Raw genomic sequence first — 23,808 nt, forward strand, 5'->3', positions numbered from 1 at the left:
AACCAGGTGAAAGACGGACGAACTTATGCAATAAAAGTGGAGCTTCGCTGCTCCAATTCTAAAACTACCGGGCTCCAAATAACTCCTCGTTACGTGCACGCTGCCCATGAACATAAGCAAACGGGTTATTTTCATGTCGGACTGAAAACACCCGTCTGATCTTGCACACAACTTTTTTTTTTTATGAACTGTGGAATTTGGTGCGATTATAATGGGACGAGGGCAGAAACCAAGGAGACCGCTAATTTAGTTCGAGACAAATAAACAATATTTGATACCCAGAAAGATTTGAATCGAAATAACCGCCGCTTTTAATTTTCGGGTAAATGTGAATTCTTCATTCATTTATGGGACACTTTTATCTTCACGTTAAACTTCGCACCTCCCCGGAGACAATTTTTACATCCGTCCATCATTAATATTATTATTATTATTATTATTATTATTATTACACCCCGGACAGGTCACCTGTCCGTCACAGGACCAACACAGAAGGACAGCAAATGAACACTTTACCAGCCTGAGAACAGGGGAGAGGAAAAAAAAAAACAAACCCCCACTTTGCAGCATCGATTATCCAGCCGTGAGCTTACGGCTCGTCAGTGAGTCGCGTGTCGGGCCTCCGTACCTCGCGGCCGGGCGGAGGCCGGGGATTAAAGCAGCTGATCGACCTCCCGAGCCGTCAGCCACCACGGTGATCGGTGAGGAAGTCTCGAAAGCGCCAGGAAATGTTTGTACAGCTGCGAAGGCAGGCGGCTCCAAAATAAAGTGTACTTGCGAGGTAAAACGAGTAGAAAGAATAATAAAGAGCAAAGTATTTGCTGCCCTGCTCCTGGGGTTTCGGGGCAGACGCTGTGATCAAACCGGTTGGAATATTTGTCTCCATGGTGACAGAAACTGTAAACCGACCCGACTCACCCAGCATGGACAACGCCTCCGCTGGGCAAAAAAAACAACAAAAAAAAAGGCAGCAAACGGTGAACCTTTAGTCTCTACAGTACGGACGAGAGGAAAAAGATTCATTACGCACTTTGCATGTCACGGTCACACGACAGCACTCGCCTCGTCAGCCCAAATAAACGTTCTCTCTCCGTCGCCCGATTTATTCAGAAAATCCCACAGACTGACGAAACTCAGATTTTCTGTTGATTTTATTGAAAACATTATAAAATTCTGTGGTGCAGCAGCATATGTCAGTTTGTAAGATCTTTAACACGTTCACATTTACACAAACCAAATTGAAAAATGGCATTTTACAGCAGGTTGCTGATGAGACGCAACTGCACAGGGAGGGGGGGAGGGGAGGGGGGGTGCAGAGACAACGGAGCGTCTGCCGCCTCCGTGTGGCTGCAAGTGGAACTACAGCGAACCCTCACACGCTCCAGGAGAAGGTCCCGGGTTGTTGGTTTTTTTTCTGATTTGGTTCATGTTCTGTGGATGTGCAAATCCATGACTTGGGTTGGTTTTTTTTTTTTTTTTTTTTAAAGTTTTTAGGTATTTCAAACAAAAGCACTCCGACCAATCCGAGGCATGAACACATCTAAAAAAAAGCAAACTTCTCAAGCGACTGAATGAGCACAGCACAGGAATACAAGTACAAACTTTGATACATCATCTAAACATTATTTTAGGCTTTTAAATTTGCACAACATCATCTGAACGGCAGATTCTGATGGATTTACATTCACCAGACAATTACTGTAGCGTCATTAAGCCGAGCTTACAACAGGAACGTTTGGAGCTAAATTCACGCACGTCTTCTACTTTCTGGCCTACTATGAGATACGGAGTCACTGGGGCACAACGAGCAACACAGGAATGATCAGGACAAAGACGAGAAGGTTTTTGGTTGACAGTGTGGACGACGACCACCGTCGGTCGGCGTGAAGCAAATTTTTGGTCTCCTCGTGAAGAGGTTTGAACATTTAACGAGAGCTGCGACTAACGAGCTTTTCCACGATCGGACGCATCTCCAGGTTATCATCGTGACTCATCGGTTTGTCTATTAAATGTGAGAAACGAGAGAAAAAATGCACAACATAAGTTAAATCATTTTAAATTCAACCACAATCACAAAATGGCATCAGACCCTTGTCGTGGAGACGCCACAGCTGGACGACCCGGCGAGGTTTGATTGGGGGAAATGAACCGTCGCGCCAACGAATTCCCCGTCGGCCGCTCGCGTCAGCTCCGCGCTTAGCGACGTTGCTGCTGGCACACAGACCCGAAGCAACGAAGACGACTTCACGTATTCCGACTCGAGCGTGAGGGAGCTGAATTTGTGTCACATTTCAGGCGATTTTTGGTTTGACCTCCCGGTGACCTCGCAGCCGATGGCCGCGAGGGAATTGAAAGGAATCGAAATGAGGCTCAACAGCAGTTTGACATGCAAACATGTCTGCGTGGCGTTCGTGGGGTTCGGCGAGAGTGATCGAAGCTCTGGCTGACGGCGCGTGAAATATTTGGACCGCACGGAGCGGTAGGTGGCGGTTCCCCCCCCCCGTCGGACCGCTACGCCCCTCCTCTGAGGACGAAGCCGGTCTCCGAGCAAGTTCAGCCGCGACGCGTGGCGCGAATTACATTTGGCGTCGGGGGGGGGGGGGGGGGTCAAACTCGCGTTCCGATGCGGACGGCGGAGCCCCGCCTCGAACGCGATGCCGCGGCCGGGGGATTTGCTGGCGAGGCGGCGCGTCTCCGCGGCCCGTCTCCGCGGCCCGTCTCCGCGTTCAAGCCGTGTTGATTGTCGCGTGTTGGTTAGACTGCAGCTCGCTCTCCACCTCGTTCCACAAAAAGCAACTCGAGTACAATCTGCTGTTTATGGTCGATTTAGCCTGACGAAATAGCCGCAGTCACAACTAAACATTTACAAAAACACCCAAACTATAATCCCGTTTGTCACCATTTAAATAACCAGAATATGGTACATCTTGATTCTTCCTTTTTACAAACTCGACGTTCTTTTCGAGAGCGAAGTCGGAGAGGAGGGAAAAGGCTTCCGCCGGCTTTCCCCTTCCGTGTCGGGACTCCTCGGCGACGACGACCTCTCGAGGCCTCCGGAAGGGAACCCCTGACCTGGGAATGAAAAGCCGAAAGCCCCCCCCCCCCCCCCCGCACGTAAGCGATGAACCTGGGATCGAACTCACTTTAAAGGAGAAGAAAAGAAAACAAAAAAAAAACAAAAAATGCGCCGTAATAAGTGAAAAGTGTCATCTGAACTCAACCGACTCCTTATTATTATCGACCAGCTTCAAATTTGACCGCTGCTTGGTAAATGACGTGGCCAAAATGGAAACGGGAGTTTGCGTAGCAGCGGACGATAAGCAGAATCCAGATCGTCGTCGTCGCGCCCGCGGGAACTCTTGCGCGACGCGGAGCGAAGCGTCCTTGCAGCGGCGGCCGCGACGCTCCCGCTCACCTCGGGTTAATTAGTGAAGACAAAGTGCAGCTGCGAAAAAGGAATCCGCTGTCGATTATTGGTTAAGAGTGCATCTTCCTCCCAAACTACTCCGCCTCTCTTTGATTTAGCTTTTTCTCCCTCTCTCCCCCTCCCCCAACATTCAAAATAACATATTACTCGCAAAAAAAAAAAAAGATCTTGTCCTGTGTATAATTCCCCAAATGTCCTTAAAAAAATAGAATGAGGTAAATCCCTGTAGTGTGACAACAACTACGCAACGCACCACATGAAAACGGCCCCTTCCGTGGCTCCACGTCGTCTCGGTTCATGTAGGCACAAGAACAGTCTACACGGCAACCGTGTGTCCGTCCGGCTGCCTCTCTACGTGTCTCTTTGTGTCACGATTACCCTCCCCCCCCCCTCCCCCTCCCAACCCACCACCCCATTAACACCCCCCACCCCGCCCCTCCCCCCTCCCTCCCTCCCTCCCGCTGCCAACCGGCTGACTTCCTCTCAGGACTTCCTCTGCCGCAGCGTCTCCGAGCTGCCGTTCAGCTTGCTTCGCCCGGACGGGGCGGCCGTGCTGCCGTTGCCCAGAGGCCGGTCCCAGTCGATGGGGACTTCCTGTTTGCGCCGGCGGGTCTCTTTGTAGCGGAGTGTGATGTCACTGAGGGGAGACGGGAGGAAAGCAGACGCGCTATTAATAGAGACATTTGCCTTCTGCTCCAAATTGGATTGCTCAATGTGTTTTCTCAGACTTCTTCAAAAAAGTCCGTTCATTCCTGCGCTTCACAGCCGTCCAGCTTCAGAGTGGAGGATCTTTTTTTTTAAACAGATAACAGTGATTACTTCGTTAACAAGAAACATCCCTTATACACTGTACGTTTGCAGTCAAAGCCTTCAGTGAGCTACTGTGCATTGTATAAATAATCACCCGTTTATCTTTGTTGAAATCATTTTTTGCTTTTCAGTACAGACAAGAGATCGAGTTCCCTTTATGGTATAATATATATGCAGAATCCCTGTCTTCAATAGAAACGCTCCGAGAGGAAACAGAGTGTTACAGAATCTGCCGCATCTTACAAAAGCAGAACTGGAATGAGTTCGGACTCTGCAGGGAAGAAAGTGGCCTTTTTTTTTTTTTTTTCAGTCTGTTCATTTGTTTAATCGACCCACGAACCAGTGAACGAGACAAATTCCATGTTGTGACGGAGCTTCACTTTCTTTTAAGTGGCAAATAAAATCGGCTGCTTTCCTCTCAAAAAGGAGCAACATCTTTCGTAAACAGGAAAACGTTCTCTACTTTGATCGGGCATGAGTCGAATGGGCAGGTCGGCGCTCCACCGGAGCTCGACTGATATTTCAGCTGGCCGACTTTATTTACCAACATGAGCACCTGCACAAACCGGACATGGAGAAACATGTCGGCTCATACCGATATCAATTTTTGTTTTATTTCCCCTTAAATCGTTATTGCTCCCCCAAAAAAAATCCAGGGGTCAGTCAGGCTCTACTCGCCACTTCTTTTTCTCTGGGTGTGTGTGTGTGTGTGTGTGTGTGTGTGTGTGTGTGTGTGTGTGTGTGTGTGTGTGTGCGTGTGCGTGTGCAGGTGTGTGAACAGTTCAACAGTGTCAGCAGAAGCTGGATGTCTCTAGAGATGATGTGAAGGGAAATGCTAAAAGATGAAGATGGTACTGTGACGTGCAGGTGGGAGACGGGTCTGTGGAGGGACATCCGTGTTCTCCAGAGGACACCGAAGGTCCTCCGATCATAATCACGGATCTAAAACAGTGACGTGCCAGAGGAACAAAACCTCCAACAGTGTTGGTCGGAGGGAGTGGATCGGGCCAGGCACGTCTCTCTTACGCCTACCTCACTGAACAAGGACATGACTGCATTACTGCTGAGCATGAGCAGGAGGGAGGGAGGGAGAAAAGGAGGGAGGACGGGGGAGAAAACAGACAAGAAACTTCACATGCTGGGGCAGGGCTGCGTTTACAGGAACACTAGTCAACAGACGGGGAATCAGAGTAACCGGAGTCACATCACTTCACAAGGACAAAAAAAAAAAACACAACCCGCAGGACCAGCTGCTGAAACTCACACTGGATTGGATCACTGACATTGCTGACAGTCAGCGGTGGTTAGATTGTCCTTTGTTGGCGCAGCGACTTTCACCTGACTGCAGCATGTAAACTGATTACGTTCTTTCCCTTCCTATGATTTGCATGTTCACAAGTCTAAATTGGGACCCGGTGTGAGACAGACCAGTCAAAAACCTGCATGAACCCGACACGAAGAAACACCTCAGCAGTCGAATAAAGAAACGGGACCGAGGGACGGTCCGAATCTGTGCCAAACAGACCTCGGGGTGTCCAATAAACCCAAATAGGCCGAGGAAGAGAACACCGTGCACACATTGTCGGACAGAATAGAGCGCGCAGACCACAGACCCAAATTGAAAACCCGCCTAACAAAAATACAACAAATATAATTTGGACCTGGACTCGGGTTCCAGGGTTGGACGGAAAGTACTTTAAACTGAGAAAATTGCAGCCGGAAATAGTAAACATGGTTCACATTTCAAATGCAGACCATTTTCACAGTTCTCTTGATTTGCACCAAACATCAGCGCCTCCCCTGCAGAAGGGGAGTTCAGTACGATTTCTAAGCATCTACGTCGTCTCCAACCCTCACCGGTAACCGGCCCCGCTTTCTTACCGGATGAAAAACCTCCACAGGGTCCAGATGAGTATGAGGAACATTCCTAAGAACCAGCACTGCATGATGAAGAAGGGGATGGGCAGCATGATGGTGTTGGGGTCATACTTGACCACGATGAGGAACTCGGTCACTGTGATCGCTGCCACCAGCCACGCCTGCTGGCCCAGCTTCTTGTGGAACTTCCTGTTGGGAAAATGACGCAGTGGGTGAATGTGGAAAAGTCATTCAACTGGCTGAATGAGTTTACTGTTTATACAGCAGGTAAGTTTGTAATGAGGGTAAATACACGCTGTATCATTAGCAGGGCAACCTCGGCCCGACTTAGAATAAGAGGCAGAAGAAAAAAAATAAAATAAAAAGGAATATTTTTGTTGGATTCTGTTACTAAAAATCGGGAATGCTCGTGAGGGGAACTTAAAAAACAGAAATGCCCGATACGAACAGAAATGATACAGAGGTTTCTTTTCCATCTGCAATGTGTAGATGTTCTTTTTTTATTGCCATTATTGGTATGCGAGGTGCAATCGAAAGTCCAGAGACTGTTCCTGTTGTGCACAGATGAGGTGAAGCACAGTGATGTGCACAAAGCAGGAGGAAGCAGTAACCAAGTACTCCCTGTCGTGTCGCTTTATCAACATCAGCAGCTGCGTTTCAAGCGTTTTTGTGACCACTGGTGATTTCACAATAGATCTGAGCAGTGAAGCAATAATCCAGACGAGGTGTTTTGAGAGGCATTTGCGTTTCAAGAGGACCGTCACTGTCCGCGACTGAAGAAGGTTCTTCAGATCAGCGGGTTGTGGCCGTGAATTCACTCCCCGGGACCAGACGGAGTTCTACTTTGATCTGTTCAGAGGCGTTTGAGGGAAAACATGTTGCGCAAATGAGCTGAGCTGCGGTGTGATGGCGCTTGTTTTCTCCAGCACGACGGCAGGTCCTCTCACACCACCTCGAAAACGCACAGATTTCTAGCCTGCAACAACAACCGTTGCTCCCCACCACCACCACCACCACTTCACAGATTTGTCTCCCTGCGACTTCTTCCTGTCCCCCAAAAATTCGATGTTGCTCTGTAATCAAGTTTCAGGTCCTCGCGTGTACTATTGGTAAAAAAAAAACACCTAAAAAAAAACACGTGTAACTCAGGTGCTGATGCAGATCAAGGGACGAAACCTGGAACCCTTACTGACAAAAGATAAAGCTTCCCGCTGCTTTATGTGCGTTACTGCGGTGCTTTCCATTTGTGTGCAGCAGGAAATGTCTTGAACTTTTTGATCAAACATTTGACCGATCCGATTTCTTCCAACAACTTCCAACGGTGTGACTCATTATCTACTTTTCCGATTTAAGATGTGATTCATTCTGACGTGTTCGAAAGACAACAGCAAACACTCGGTGAACGTCAGCGGGCTCCTCATACATGTACGACACACAATAGACAAGCCTGTGCTACGATTGACTGATTCTGACAGCGTGTTACTCTCTTCACTCATACATACGACTAACCAATGCAAACCACCACCACCCACCACCACCCACCACCCACCACCCGACTCCACGTCGCTACTCACGGGTCATCCATGAAGTCGTAGATCTCCCGCATGGCTACGCCGCCCACGTTGACAAAAAAGACGAGGCGGAGCAGCACCAGGTAGTGTTCAGGAGGCATCCACAGCACAAACTTCAGATAGAAGGTGTTCAGCTCCGCCAAGAGGAACTGACGAGGGAGGAGATCAAACGATGCACGTATTAATTTAAGAGCACCGAGATGAACGCAAGGAGCTGAAGAAAAGTAGGAAAGGTCGCAGCGATTAAGAAAAGGACACAAACGTGTGCTCGTCATCGATTCATTTAATATCCTATCAACTAATTGTTTAAGACTCGTGAAATGAATTCAGGTGTCGGGCAGTGGAGTAAGAACGGAGGATAAAACAAGAGTAGGCCGCGTACATATGGGGGCAGGAAAGGTGTGATGACACCTTACGATTCTTCTAAAGACATGATGAGGGTATGCGTTTCATTTTCAGTTCTTTTAAATGTTTTGTAATCTCATTCTTGGTTGCCATAATTACCCAAAGTTCTCCCTTTTCATGTCAGTAAAAACAGGATACGTCTTACCATGAAGATGATGCCTAACACGGCGAGCCAGCGGCGAAGGTTTGAAGCAGGCTTCCACTCAAACTTGACCCAGCTGTAAGGAGTGAACTGGAACGCTATTCGCTTTATCTTCCCCCTGGAGGCGCAGAGCAGAGACACAGTTAGAAACAAACAAATAGGTTAGCCTCACACGGCAATGTTGGGGGACGATCAGCGTGGGGCGGTGAAAGAAATACGTTTTAAAATCAAGTAAATGCGTTTGAAATTTGTGCTTGAGCCGAGGTCTGCGTCGTGCGGCTCATATGGCGTCGTACTTGTAGGTAGGAATGTTCCAGAGGCCCTGCCACTGGTACGGCTTCATCGACAACCAGGCCAGGGTCTTCATGCCACAGTAGATCCCCATACCGTTGCACACCAACACGTCCATGATCCACTGGAGGGAGAAAACCGGAAAAAAAAAAAAAAACACGACATGTTATTCAGGGGCGACATAACGCTGCTCCTCCGTAGCTGCGATGCACCCACACAAGCTTGTTAGATTGGACCTTTTCTTAGGACCGTGTGGGAGTGAAGAGACGTTGCTCGACTAACAGCTCTCCGACTCGGCTGCTCGTTTTGTTGCAGTCTGCCGAGAAGGAAAACTATCACTCGGTCTTTCTTTTAAGATTATGGAAGTTTGATGACGTCAGAAAAATCCAGCTGTCCGACAGAATGAAATGTGTGTGTGTGTGTGTGTGTGTGTGTGTGTGTGTGTGTGTGTGTGTGTGTGTGTGTGTGTGTGTGTGTGTGTGTGTGTGTGTGTGTGTGTGTGTGTGTGTGTGTGTGTCCTCTGAAGCTAAATAATCTTTTTTTTTTTTTCAGAATAGTTTCTCTATTTTACAGTGGATCTCCAATCCCGTCTTATTTTGAATTTGATGCCAGCAAAAATTCTAAATAAGCAAGTTATTTAGTCATGTCATATTAATAACGATAACAATAACAGTATAGTGGCAACGAAAGGAATCCGTTCATTCATTCGAGGCTACGAGCCCAAGTTATAACCCAGCCGGATGTCGGACCTGTGCCGGACTACAAACCTATCAGCGTCAAGTAGAAGCAGATGATGACAAGACGCAGGTTCAGACTGGTATAACATCCTCACTGTTTGTCTGATAACATTTAATTGTGTTGCTTTATTGCTTTCTAATGGTGCTCACTCGTTTTTTTTTTTTTTTTTCTGCTATCACTTGTGTTGCCTACCGCCTGTTTTTCTGCTGGTATATTATAATATATATATATATTTTTTTATCATACGAGCAAAGGGCACTTAATTGCTATCATAAATCTTAAAAAGCAAAAATGAAACGGCTTTAATTGCTCCACACTCGGCCCCTTCACTGGTCGCTGTGCTGCAGAGCAACAGCTCAGAGTTACGGAGAATTTACCAAACTGTTCTGCAAAACTTTTTTTTTATTTTTACAGTTACACTACATTTTCTGTTCACTCCTTGTTTTGAGAAACTGCAACTTGTGTCTGTCACAAGACAGAAAACCTCTAATGTGGACACATCTGAACAAAGTCCGTTCAGTCTACTGATGTCTACTCTCTGTAGCACATTCTCATTTAACACCCGTCTGACAAATGCAAAACGTGTTGTTGTTGTTGTTGTTGTTGTTTTATTATATTTTATGGTAGAATTCCAGCATTACATCTGCTGTTAACACCGTCAGGCCTTTAAGAGCAAGTGTCTTGATGTTCTGTACAATTTCTCGCTTCTAGATGACGGAGTTAATTCTGTTATTAATGGCATCGATTCTTACTCTGACTTTCTTATTGCAAATGTGTTGTTGTGTTGTGGTGTGCAAGCGGAGAAAAGCAGGAATACTCGTACGTACGTGGTCCCACCAGCACTCTGAGAAGTTAGGTAACTGGTGCTCCAGGCTGTATTCCAGGAACTCAAACATGACACTGATTATCATACACATCCACCAGTCCCGAATCATCAGAGTCTGAAGGAAAGAAAAGGGAGTAAAAAAAAAAAGAAAGGACAATGAGTCGAAATAGAGTAGGAGGAGGTCAGCAAGATACCAGAGAAAGAAACTTCACATCGTTCAGTCGTAAGTCCACACTACAAAAACACACAAGCCCGTCTTCATTCTTTATTTGCAAAGATATTATAGGTTTTTATCTCAATATGGCAAATGGCGTATGAATTGGTATTTACTGATTGAGATGCTTGTAATCTCAGAAAGTCAAATGTATTTAAACGTGCACCTCGTCATTTGCATTTAAATGCTTGCTATCTGTAACTACCGGCTAGGAAAGTGTTGTCATCCGGCAGGACTTATTGGCACGAAGATCATTTTTATGTCACATGCTCTACTGCTTTCATGAAGCATGTTTGTTTATTTTAATGAAGCAGCTGTCAGGTTGTTCTCGGTCACTGAACAATACCAGTTCAGTCGAAACCAGTTGAATCGTTTGGTGAATTGTTTTCAGTCGGGAGTGTGAGGCAGCCTATTTCAAACCAACCTTGATGTACCATCCTAGGAAGTGAGCTGGAACAAAGCCGTCCATCTTGTCCTGTAAAGACAGACAAACATGTTATTTAACACTGTGATCTCCTCACGAACATGCTGTGAAGCTTTTATTTATATAAAATGCTTTCCGAACACGAACACTGCCGTATGGTATCGTTCACATTAATATCAGTATCATCTCAAATTTTGTTTATAATAAAAGAAATGTCATATCGTGATAGTGGCAATACTCCAACTTCTTGACAAAATGTATGTTGTGCTACATGAGGGTACGACGTATATTATGTGCATAACTTGTGCAGTCTAACAAAAAACTTTTGAAAATGACTAGATTTTAGTCCGAATTTGAATCTCTGAGTTACTGTTGTCGTTTCCAAACTACAGAACTAAGAGGAAAGATGTTTAGTTTTTTATGAATATTTGAAGGCACACAGTTACATTTATGCTGACATAAAACTATGAAAATCTATTTTGTTGCAATATCCTGTTCTTGAACGTGTCAAAAAACACAATTTTCAGTATTTTGTGATTTTTGTCTAGAATATAATAGATAGAAATATTATGATCTTAGGACTCCATCACCCACCTAACACACAATCATCCTGTAGTATGTAGGCCATTTTCACACCTGTTACGTCATCAAACTTTACATTTAAAAACAACTGTAGTTAAATTGTATGTTCTTTACCAACCGCTGAATAACAAAGTAAAAGCATGACATCATCGTGTCTCTGATGTAACTGAGAATTAGAAAACTGTGCAAACAGGAGCAAGCGGCGCTCCAACAGTTTGGCAATTTCCTGAGTTGAAATCCATGTGGTATTTTTACACGATACACACATGGAGGGGGACAGTTGTCGGTATCTTAATGGAAAACATGTCTGACTTGTCAACAAACACAAACTAAACACTGCACAGCAATAATAACATCAAAATGTGAATAAATCATCTGAATGAATCACTCGTGAAAACAGTAGGATCGGTTTGCATTTACCTGGAAATGAATACAAGTCATTCTTATGCTGTGTGTTGACCACAGCTGCTTTATATTCTATGAAAAGCCTCCCCTTCAGTACACTCTGCTTTATATTCCTGTTCATTCAGCCTTTTTGCAAGTTGAACTGCAGCGCTTATGAGAACTAAAATAGCCGGTGCACTTGGAGACACCCACACAGTTTGTCCGCCCAAGACCTCCCGCTTTTGCACTTGTGGTTTGACGATGAAAATAGGATCTTCCATGTTCTAATAAAACATCCAGTTCACTTTGGTAGCAATTCGATAGCCGAAATGAGCACAGTGAGAACTGGGTCACTAAACAGGACAAAACTTAAATGGGAATCATGGAACACAAATATATAATACATTCAAAGCCAGTTATTAACTGTGTTTTTTACAGCACAGTTCAGCCCCATAATATCTGGATTCAGTTCTTTCTGCCTGGTAATGCAGCATATTTTAGTTCTTTATGTTGTTTTACCAACAAATCCAAAACCTCCCACAGCTTAACACCAGTTTCATTGTGTTTATTTCTAAAAATATAGTCATAATTTGTTATTTTGAAAATGAGTTTCATGTAGGTTGGCTGTCATACAGTGGAGGAAGTGGTGGTTTGACCCACTCTGAGAGGCTGACAGCAGGCTAGTAGCAGAGATGGAGTCTGGGTCACGGCAGCGGCAGCAGAGTGTGTGTGTGTGTGTGTGTGTGTGTGTGTGTGTGTGTGTGTGTGTGTGTGTGTGTGTGTGTGTGTGTGTGTGTGTGTGTGTGTGTGTGTGTGTGTGTGTGTGTGTGTGTGTGTGTGTGTGTGTGTGTGTGTGTGAGAAAGAGACAGTAAAGGAAAACGAGTGGCAAAAAAAGAAGCCGAGTAAGAATGGATGGATGGATGAGGGAACGAAACAGAGAAAAGGAGAGGATTTGCTCAGCTTCACAGTAATGCAGAGGGCCGTGTACAGACATGTTTAGGCTGCCACATTATAATGAGAGCTGGGTCATTTCCTTATTAGTCTTAATTGAGGACGGAGCATACTGCAGGAGCGGGTCAGACATTTCACTTCTTAGAAAGCGGCTTGTTACTTCCAAAGCGGTTTTCAGCAAAATATTACATTACAAATTATGCGTGTGAATAATGCTACATATTTGAAGAAAATCTGTTTAAAAACTGAGCCATTCCAAGATGAGGTGCAGGGCTCACAGGAAGTAAAATAAAGGACACTTTCTCACCCAGATGTTGTGGAAGGGGTCCGTGGTGTTTCCTGGGTCGTACATAAGGCAGTTTCCTCCATAGTCGCGCTCAGGGAGGGGGACCCCCAATTTGGGGTCAATGTACTTCATGAACTGTCGTCCATCATGCACTGTCTGGATAAAGAGATTAAGACTAAAGAACTTAGGAAGTAGAACCTCTACAATGTGTTCTTTAGATATATATTTTTTCAATTTGAGTTTTTGGAGCATAAAAATACAGTTTTCACCAAACTTAAATTTCCTCCCACGAGTCCAGAGAGTTGATGGCTTAAGTATCTAAACTTTTTTTTTTTTTTTTTTTATACAGTGTTAGTCTGATTAAGAGACAGTGTTCCTAGTTTGAAAGGTCTGGCTCGGTCATAGACATTTTAATTAAACTGGGAGAGAGAAAAGAGGCTTCCAGAGAACACAGCACAAATCTGATAAAAAAAATCCCTCATTTTGGCTGGGATAGTTTTAACACGCCTTTATGGACTCCATCTGGAGTTTGGTTTGTGGACTACACAATCCAAGATTTAACCCAAAGGTCAGAAAATCAAGAGCATCTTCAGTGACTTGAGTTCTGCTGCCTTGCTGGGAGTTCAAGGGAGAGACTGTATCACCAACATGGTCGAGTAAAACCAGCTTGGAAGAAGTATTTAGATCCTTCAAGTAGCAACACCACAGTGTAAAACTACTAAAAGTACGGGCCTGCATTCAAAATCCTTCAAAAAGTATCAGCATCAAAATGTACTTCACGTACCAAAAGTAAAAAGTATGCAGAGCGAGTCTTTCAGAATCATATTCTCTATATTATTGGATTATAATTATAGTTTAATTAATAAGTACATCAGTTAAAAGCAGCATCTGAAGCTAATTTTAATTACTTTATATACTGCTGGGTAGAACAATCTTTAGTAATACAGCATCACTTATTGATTTATATATCATATTAATGATCTGAATCTGTAAAATAACTCATAATTAAAGCTATAAAATAAGAACAATATTTGTCTCCAGAAGCAGAAGGTAACAAAGAAATACTGAAGTAATTGTACTTAAGTATGTTTTTTTGAGTAAATGTACTTAGCTGGATTCAACCACTGATTAAAACACCCAAGAAAGAGGAGTTCACCATGTAACTAACATACTCGCTTCAGCGATGTCTTTGTATGGGCCTCTGCTCAGGTACCCGCTCCTCTTAAGTGTTTTAATGCAAACGTTTCAGCCGTTCTGGGCATCAATATTATCATCAGAACACCAACCTGAAATAAGATGAAGATGAGGAACAGCTCGTAGACGACAGTGACGCACAGCCAGAACCGCCAGTAAGCTACAGAGAGAGAGAGAGAGCAGGAGCGAGCGAGGGAGGGAGAGCAATAGAGAGAGAGTGAGGGAGCAAGAGAGAAAGAGAGAGAGAGAGAGAGAGAGAGAAGTTACACCAGACACGAGCTGCGTCACTTCAAATCATAAAAAGACCCTGTTGTAACAGCACCATCTGTTTCTGAATGTCATTCAGTATTCAGTGAATTGTAATATTTCAATGTTAGCTTGTGTGACTTCTATTATCCTGCCCTGATTTTGACGTTAAGCCTTTCCATTAACGCCATTATTCATCCTAGTCTCCATAATGAATACGTGGTTAATGTGGGTTTTGGTGCAAGGCATTTAAAAAGAACACATGACCGCACAAATATAAAAATAAAATGGGCTGCTCGCGGCTCAGGAGTGTCTTTAGTGGTGAATCATGATTCTGAGCTGTGGTGATGTCAGATTCCTACAATCAGTGAAGGCCTCATTTCCATTCAAGTTAAAACTCATAAAAAGAACTGATTAAAATGTGGTGAAAGATTTGAGCATTTTTTTTTTTTAGTAGGACACAGTAGTTAAAGCCCCACATAATATAAGAAGTGTTTTAAATCCGAATGTCCGCCGTGACACTCCCAGTTACAGGTTGTAAATCTGAAAAAAAAAAAACAACAACAAAAAAAACCTCTGGGTCTTTTCCCTGGGATACAAATATATGGCGTGTCACCGCAACAGCAACAAGCTGAACAACACAGGAACCTACTTGGCAGGATCGACAGGTCAGGGAGTGACACGCAGTCACTCTGTACACACACACCAACAAAATCCCCGCTTCATCCAACAAAAGGAGAAAGGGGCGACAAGAAGGTATAAGTGATGCATCAACAGACACATAAAATCTTGCCCGGCCACTTCACGCCTAAAACAACAACAACATTCAACGTGTGTCTATCTGCCCTCCGCACCCTCTTATCCTCCCATCCTTCTTTTTCTCTGGGGAGTTTGTTGGTGTGTGTGTGTGTGTGTGTGTGTGTGTGTGTGTGTGTGTGTGTGTGTGTGTGTGTGTGTGTGTGTGTGTGTGTGTGTGTGTGTGTGTGTGTGTGTGTGTGTGTGTGTGTGTGTGTGTGTGTGTGTGTGTGTGTGTGTGTGTGAGAAAGAGACAGTAAAGGAAAACGAGTGGCAAAAACATGGCATTTATCATCATCTAAACACCCACCACACAAATCCAGCTGCTGCAACACATCTGCTGCATTCAGGCCCATACACTTTATCTCTTTGTATCTGCACAACCAGTTTTTTTTTTTTTTAACATGTGTGTATATGTATATATATATATATATATATATATATATATATATATATATATACACATGACATTTGCATTAGCTGTGGTCCTAGTACCACTCTACACAGGAAGTGAATGGATGGAGAAATAATCAATGTACCCTTTTAAGTCCGACTCAACGCCGTGGCTTCTCCGGTTTGTTTTTAATGTATCGGGGGATGTTCAGAGGTGCATTTCAACCTTTTCACTTTCGCTGACATATTGTGGATGTGATTCACAGTGGAATAAAACAGCAGTACAACATCTTGGATGACTCAAATTCCTAAACGTTCAACCTGCATGTTGATTGGCATTTTATTAAATATTAAGACATGTGATAGCGTATGAGACAGAAACAGTTGAGCGGGTGATGACTGTGATTTTCCTACCTGGGTGTGGTCTGGTAAAAGGTCCATCTTTGGCCTGTGTCACTCCAAAACATAGGAAGACCAGGATGCTTGCCACAATCCCCCTACAGGAGCACAATTAGAAATAGAAACATACTATTTGAGTTTATGCAATAATATTTAGTCATTTTTTTCTGAGCATCCATCCTTTTCCACCTTGGGCTTGCTCAAAGATCTGTGATGGGTTTTAAACGTAGGTGCACAGAGCAGGCAGGGGAAAGTAATGACGTATAACTTCGTAGATCTCAAACCTGGAGGCTTGTCTCAGCAGCTGGCCATGGATTTCTCCCTTATTAATATTCCCTCTGTGTTTACAAAGAGATCAGGCCAATCTATGTGGAGCGCTGTTGCCTTTAATCACCGTTGTGTTACAATCGGAAGACCAGAAAAGAGACCAGAGGAGGACGTTACTCTGAGCCTACAAATAAACAGGCGAGGTTTGAGAGACTGGGCATACAATGAGATTACAGCATGAGTGTGTAGCATTGAGTGATTGTGTGTGTGTGTGTGTGTGTGTGTGTGTGTGTGTGTGTGTGTGTGTGTGTGTGTGTAGGTGGAAAATTAAGTGCATGTCATTCAAAGAGTACAATGATGTGTCAAAGTGAAGTTATGTGTGTGAACTGTATTGAGGGTTACTCAAGTGTACAAGTGAGTATTGGTGTTCAAATGAATGTCTGTGTGTGTGTGTGTGTGTGTGTGTGTGTGTGTGTGTGTGTGTGTGTGTGTGTGTGTGTGTGTGTGTGTGTGTGTGTGTGTGTGTGTGTGTGTGTGTGTGTGTGTGTGTTCATTCGTGTGTTCATGTATGTGTGTTTGTGTGTACTCTGCTGCCAGGATGAAGCTCTATAGTCTTTATCCAGACTGCAGCAAATCCAGTTAAGAACTGTCCCACAATCCCTCACACACACACACACACACACACACACACACACACACACACACACACACACACACACACACACACACACACTCTCTCTGCCACAAACACACACGTCATTGACACTCTCCTAAACGCACAACTACATTTGCTTAAAAGCAAATGAAACCTTTAAAAAACGAAAGCAGCTTAGTCTAATATGACTTTTTTTGAAACCTTCAGTGTAGCTTTGGTGAAAATGGACATATTTGAGTCTTTAGCAAATCGCAAGCCACATAAAGAGAGGACAGAAATATAAGAAGCTGTGTTGCCCCATGTAATTAAATAAAATAAATTAGAAGTGATGCTAAAACAGATTTCTTCCCCATGAACGTTGTGCCACAAAGAAACCCGCCACAACCTGGAAGTTGCTTTTATTTTTCAGCCCTCTGATACATATACACCGAAAAGGTGTGCGGGAAGTTTGATTTTAAAATTCGTATCCATCATGCAGTTCCATCAGTGAGAGGTCGGTTTGGCTTCAAATTCATTCTGCAGCAACACAATGAGCCCAAACATACAACCAGACTCACAACTAATCAGATCTACTCACATCTCCTGCCACAAGAAGAATAACAGATTTGATGTCCCCCTCATGCAGTCCGTGTGAGATTACATGAGGAGGCAGAAGACACCGAGACGACAGCCAAAATCCACAACTTTGAACTGTGGTAATTTGTCCAAGATGTTCAGAGCAACATACCTGCCAAGCAACCTGAAAAGATTCCAATTTTTTTTTATGTAGGATTTAGATTCTTTTTGTTTACAGCTCTGCGCATGAAGTTAATAGATAAGAACTATTGACGGCACGATTCTTGAAAGTATCCTCATTCTACTTTTGGTCCCTAAAAATGTAGGTTGATTCTGTTGCTGTTTTTGACTTCTGGAGCGCTGCCTTCTTTCCTACACTGTTTTCTGGAAGCACACAGCAGTCAGTACAGTTGCCACTGAGTTTCAGTGCCAACTTCACTGTGCCACTTTCCGCTATTTGCACTCTGGTTCTCGCTATGGTTCAGTAAATGTAATCTACTGCAAGTTGAACAAATAAGCAATACAAAAATAGTTTCCATTACTAAATGGGGACCAAGCATCCATGTTCTTCTTTTTTCATGGTCATCGTGGCCTTGACAGAGGGCCAGCTGAGCTCAAGGTGAATGCCACTGGGAAGAGAAGTGATTCATTTTGTAACCAGGAACTCTGCACCACACCAATGTTGCTGTGGCATCGTGCCAAGTCTGGTGTTAAATATGAGATAAACTAAAATTACAGCCTCGCCAACCAGTAGGTTGTCCTCTACATCCCAGTCTTTACAGACTGTGGAGTGTGGAGACTTGGAAGCTACAAATTCTCAAGATGTTTCACACACGTCCTCAACCCGACAGCAAAGACGGATCGGTACAATCAGCAGTTTCTCGATGGACACCCAAGATGACAGTCACCAATTCAGTATCCAACCAAATGTAAACTGTGGTCCCAATCCTCCGTCCTGTTCAAGAGTTCTGGTGTTGAATGATAGCCAGAACAGTGTTTTGCAGAAGATTGAGATGTCAGAGCGAAGTTGAGCTTTGACCATTGGGATTAAAATTCTCATCAGTTCATCATTTTATCCTGTTAGACATTTATGTATAAATTTTGCTTTAATTTGCAAATGGAGTCTTGACTTATGGACAAAAGCATGTTTTGTGAGGTCAGGGTGACCTTTGACCCCACTAAAGTCTAATCAGCTTGACTCAAGGATGAACTCAGCGTTTGTGTCACAGATAAAGACATTCCTAAAGGTATTCCTGAATCATTGCATACACGAGAATGGGAAGGACACGAGGTCACAGTGACCTTTCACCACCAAAGTCTAATCAGCAAGGAGTTTATGAGAAGGTGACTTATTCATTATGACATAATACCTGCAGTCACAGAGGCATAAAACTGCTGGTCAGCTGGTTGTGTTATGTTCATTCCTTTCACTGGGCATTGAATGACAATGTGACATGACCAACGAGACATGGACAAATACACCCAGCTCTGCAACTTCCCAACATGTTACACATAAAGAGGAAAACAGTTTGCATAAGCTGACGCATCTGAAAAAAAAAAAAAAAAAAAAAAAAAAAAAAAAAAGTGCCCTCACAGAATATCACTCGAGGACAAAGTCACCTTCCCATTGCGAGGGAAAGAGGAGTACGTCAAATTCCCAGTGATGCTGATTACGAATGAAACTGCTGCCAAAACAAAGACACGGTCCAATCGACAAGCTCCGGTGCTTTAAATGGAATTTTTCTGGCCTGCCTCGGGTCTTTCGGGGCTTGTGGCTTTGCAGACACTGAGAAAGTGACGAATGCAGCCTACTGACCTTTTAGTGTTGTAGGCCGTGTCCTGAGGAGTCTCTTCCAGCAGCGTGACGTAGACCAGTGCACAGGTCAGAAGCAACAGCACTGTCACAGTGTGGGCTCGCCTGCAGAGAGAGCCGGAGAGAAGGCACAGAGAGAAGGACATTAACACCATTTGTAGAGAGAACATTTAAAAAAAAAAAAAAAAAAAAAAAGAAAAAAAAAATCCTCAGAGGAGAAAAATCAAATCAGCTGATGTTACTGACTGCATCATGGCAGAAGGTTTAGCAATATGAATGCGTTGCAATTTGAACTAAGAACTAAACGGAGAGTCCTAACAAAGCTTCACATTCCGCGTTTGTGCCTGAAAAATCTTTGACTCTGATCATCAAAAGTAAATATAGGGGGAAATGAAGGCAGCCGAGATAAAACAGATTTGCGCTGGAAAACTGGGTTACAGCAGCTGAAAATAGTTGCAAAAAGGACATACAACAAACTTTGGTTCAAACTTTTCTTTAACTTAAGGGAAAAGAGTCAAAAATAGTTTCTGCGTCAATCATCTGGTGACAAACCGTGTGACGCCGTCAGTGATGCTAATGTACTGGAGGTGCAGAGGTGTTTTCTCAGCAGTAAGCTGACATCAAAACAGATGTAAAAGGAGCGCGAATGTTAGCCTCACATTTGTCAGCCGAGCAGAAGAACAACATGTGGAAGCTTTGTCTCAGCAGTTGACCCTTGACAGTAGAAAACACTTAATGATTAACAACCTTAACTTGTGAACTTGTTGAGCTCCATCGCAGGCCAACCTGTTTATATATTGCTTTGCAGCTCTGATGTCCAAAAATGAACCAATACAGCCTTTTACGGCATAAATAGTTTGTTCCTATCAGCTCTTTAAAGCTGAAACTAGAAAACAGCCTTAAGGCACCACTTCATGCTGCCATCATGAGTGCAGTTAAAGGATGGAGTCATCAAGTTGTTTTGGAATAAAAAAAATAAAAAAACTGTACACAAGCATCATCTGCTGCAACGGCATGAATCTTTGATACGTTTTTATAGTTGTGAGACAGCAATTGAAGTAAATGTTGCATATATTATAGAAAGCCTGCAGCTACACAGATACACATTATTATTTAAGGGTACTTGATATTGCAATACAGCAATGGCTTGAGAACCTTATTTTCTTTCTAGTGAGCTGCTGTCGTCCGTCAAATCACAGAACGTCACCCCCCCCCCTCCCCCGAGTCTGAGTCACAAGATGGCTCGCCAGGTGTCATTAGCGCTTTCTCCCCGTTTCACCGCCTCGTCCAACCTGTTAGGCAGGAGACTCGGAGGAGGGCCGGGCCGCTCTCCTGCCTGACAACCACACAACACTACGGGGAGCGGGAAGACGCAGCGGCAATGCCAGTCTGCTGCGACCCAGAGGCAGGCGACACTTGAGGTTGAGCGTCCGGACTGAACGAGCTACTGGTTTCCGACAGCCTCGTGACAAATTAAAACAATACGTACAAACAGCCTAATGTTTTTCCGAAAAAGGATTTAATACATGTTCTGCTGTCAGTTTCATGTACCTGACCAGACGTTTTCCACAAAACGATCCCAAAAGTCTCTTTGACTTGAAGCGCCTCTCCACCAGAACTATTTAAAGGAACAACCAAAAGTGGTAATGCCAGCACAAAATGTTGTTTCATCAGTCTGAGTTCTATATATGGTCTGCCCGAGCGAATCCTCCCGTCTCTCAGGAAAAACAAAACAGACACCTCTTCAGCTCTAATCTGTGCCAATAAAGTAGGCAGCATGCCCCGAGGTGATCCTTCCTTACCAACCAGAGGAAGCTGCCGTCATCCAAACAAACTCCGCAGCACTGGAGGAGACTCCCACACGCAGCCAGTGAGCTCCGGTACCGACTCCAGTCACAAATCAACTGAGCGCAACCACCGTTTTCACTGCCACTTCCTGTATTTCCATGCTGGTGTACGAATACATTTCTTTACCGTTATCGAGACTCTGCTCTTAAAACGTTGCATGATCGTGTCATTTTTTCTTTCTTTCTTCTATGCGTTCCTGCACGCAGTGTTGGCCTACAAATATCCAGCGTGCTTCCCAAACGTTTCCAAGTTGACCAGAAGGTAAACAGCAACCACACCATTCTTTATCAATTCTCCATGACAACCAAACTGAGTGTGCCAACTATTGTGACAGCAAATCCTTCACCTGCAATCGCATTAATCGCAAGCAGTGTTGACCAGAGCTGATCATTGTAAGACCAACCTGAGATAAGACTTTTGTCAAAATAATTCTAATATTACGACCCTACGTTCTCAGATTGCAACTTAAAACGTATCTATACACTCAGTTAACACTTTATTTGGGTAAATGTGAATTAAATTCTACCTTCGGGTAGGTCGGGTTCTGTTAAAACATCTGGAGAACGCTGTTTGCGGGGCTGTTGAATTATACTGCATATAACGAGAGGCGTTTATAGTATTTAGTCGACACTAATTCATATAAATGGGGTGGCTGTATGTTAGAAATCCTTGCACATACCGCAGGATCCTCCCGCTTTAATAAGCTCAGGTATCTCAGCGTCGTTGCTCCTGTTAATGCCGACACTATGTAACACGGTAATAAGAAATTCTCATTAAGGTGCTCTGTGGGAGGACCCGTCTCCTCTGCTGCCAGAGATATTGGATAGCTGAGCAGATTCTTATTGACCCACGCCATACGCACAAAGCAGAGGTGAAACACACAAAGACACACACACACAGGCTTGAATATTCCTGCAGCGACAGCTTGAAGGACCAAGCTAGCTATAAATTACAGGCCACCCGAGGGAATGTCACTTTTCTAGACCAGCCGCCGCATACCCTGCAACACCTGCACCCTGCAAATATAAACACACACTCACTCTGCGCGTGTGCGTGCGTGCGTGTGTGTGTGTGTGTGTGCGTGTGTGTGTGCGTGCGTGCATTTTTGTCAGCTGTGGCTGGTTTACTTAAAGGACATCGCATCTGTCTTGACTTCAGGGCTGTCACGGATCTTTTTCTGCTGAAGCTCTGAGCTTGGATGTGCAACACAAGCATCGATGACAGCACGGCGAACCCTCAGCAGAACACCTTTAAAAGTGACACCCCCGTGCGGTAAGACTCGGCGACGCCTGGCATCGGAACATTTTCACCTTCAAACATTCGGGTTGACTTGTAATGGATCACTGTCTGCACGTTTAAATAAGAGTTTGAACACGGTGGTAATATTTGTTGTGATGAATTGGGGGGGTTTGGGGGTCACCTGGGCCCGTCTTTCAGTTCACCTTGAAACATGTAACACGTTTGTCTGCAGGACTGCTGAGTATCTCTCTTCGAATCACTGACACTGCCAGAAAGCACTCACCAGAAAAAGGTGTTGGTCCCGTCGTCGTAGACTTCGCACTCCGTGTTCCTCCGCTGCAGACTCTCCCTGGAGATCTGCTTCATCACCTTGGCTTTGCCCTGCTCCGGACACCCGGGATCCACTGAGCCGTTGTTGACCTGCTCGGCGGCGGCGGCGGCGGCGGCGGCACTCTTACCGGCGGCGTTGATCGCGGCCGCGCCGCTTTTCCTCGTGTCGGGCTTGCTCATGGCTCGAGCCGAGCAGCCGCCCACGGTGCTGCTCTTAAAACGATCCTGTGCGGTTCGATCGATCCCGGAGCTCTGCTGTCATCCGCGTCAGCCCCACCCCGGTGACTGTCAGCATCCTGGGGTTGGTCGGAGGGAAATGAACGTTACTGGGACGACACAAGGGGAGGCAGAAGAGAGGAACCTGAAAATCACGTCCTGCAAGCTGTGGTGGTGGAGCTGCACGGATCAACCGGCGGACCGACGCGCGGAGAGAAACGCGGCTCCGGACTTCTTCCTTCAAACACCGCCTGCTTTATGTCAAAGCATGCCCGAACAACAAAGCGGGGCAGGACTGTCATGTGTCAGCAATGGCGACCACTTTCTGACGTCCCCCCCCCCCCCTCCCCGTCACAAATAAACGTTTCATTGTTAAAAAAAAAAAACCCACTTTCACGGTTTCTGCACTGCGATGTGTGCGTGAGACCAGCTCGGTGAACGACGCTGTTTTGCGGCAGATTGTTTCTCCGGCTGTTTGACCTCGCCGAACAAGGATCACTTTAACTTTACGCGAAGCTTTTGTTATCAATGAACTCACCGACCCGATCAGCGAGGCCGTGTTTCCCACCGCGTCTTGTGCAGGACGTGGCTCCTCGCCGCAGTTCAAATGATGCTAACACGACTTACCAGCTGAATTTGGAGGATTACTGACTGAAGTCCGGATGAGTTCAGGACCCGCTGCCGCCGCTTACATGAGTGAGCACGCGCGTTTCAACCCCGTCCTGCGAGTGGAAAAGAAAATATGTTCGCGGCGTCTCGTGTCCCATTTAAGGAGAAGCGTACCGACGACGAGCCGCTGCAGACCCTCCACGGTACGAACTCCAAAACACATCACATGGGGGAATGGCGGCGTTCGCTTGTGCAACAACGCCGTTTCCGGTCTGTTTCCTTCAGAATAAAAGGTTCTCCACTATTCACGCGTTGACGT

General features: G+C 44.9%; 1 protein-coding gene across 1 annotated transcript; it reads right to left on the reverse strand.

Annotated features, from left to right (window-relative positions):
• Positions 1–3,884: 3,884 nt before the first annotated feature.
• On the reverse strand, positions 3,885–23,238 carry ptdss2 (phosphatidylserine synthase 2). Its single transcript, XM_069695348.1, has 12 exons — positions 22,618–23,238; positions 19,251–19,352; positions 15,973–16,055; positions 14,217–14,284; positions 12,952–13,086; positions 10,727–10,777; positions 10,090–10,203; positions 8,530–8,648; positions 8,237–8,351; positions 7,690–7,835; positions 6,119–6,304; positions 3,885–4,064 (listed from the first exon to the last, which is right to left on the reverse strand). Exons 1-12 carry the CDS (start codon positions 22,842–22,844, stop codon positions 3,911–3,913), a joined length of 1,500 nt encoding a protein of 499 aa, XP_069551449.1. The 5' UTR covers positions 22,845–23,238; the 3' UTR covers positions 3,885–3,910.
• Positions 23,239–23,808: the final 570 nt, after the last annotated feature.

The sequence above is a fragment of the Brachyistius frenatus genome, unplaced genomic scaffold (genome assembly GCF_029030835.1).
Source record: "Brachyistius frenatus isolate BFR_SWC_R1_liver_20210118 unplaced genomic scaffold, ASM2903083v1 Contig_19, whole genome shotgun sequence".
Classification (NCBI taxonomy): Eukaryota; Metazoa; Chordata; class Actinopteri; family Embiotocidae; genus Brachyistius; species Brachyistius frenatus.

Excerpts from the sequence above, each read along its gene's own strand:
- ptdss2 (XM_069695348.1), bottom strand. The coding sequence starts at position 22,844 with ATGAGCAAGCCCGACACGAGGAAAAGCGGCGCGGCCGCGATCAACGCC. Across the intron at positions 13,087-14,216 it reads TCATCTTCATCTTATTTCAG|ACAGTGCATGATGGACGACA; the intron begins GTTGGTGTTCTG and ends CTCTTTATCCAG. Across the intron at positions 6,305-7,689 it reads TACGACTTCATGGATGACCC|GAAGTTCCACAAGAAGCTGG; the intron begins GTGAGTAGCGAC and ends TTTTCCCAACAG.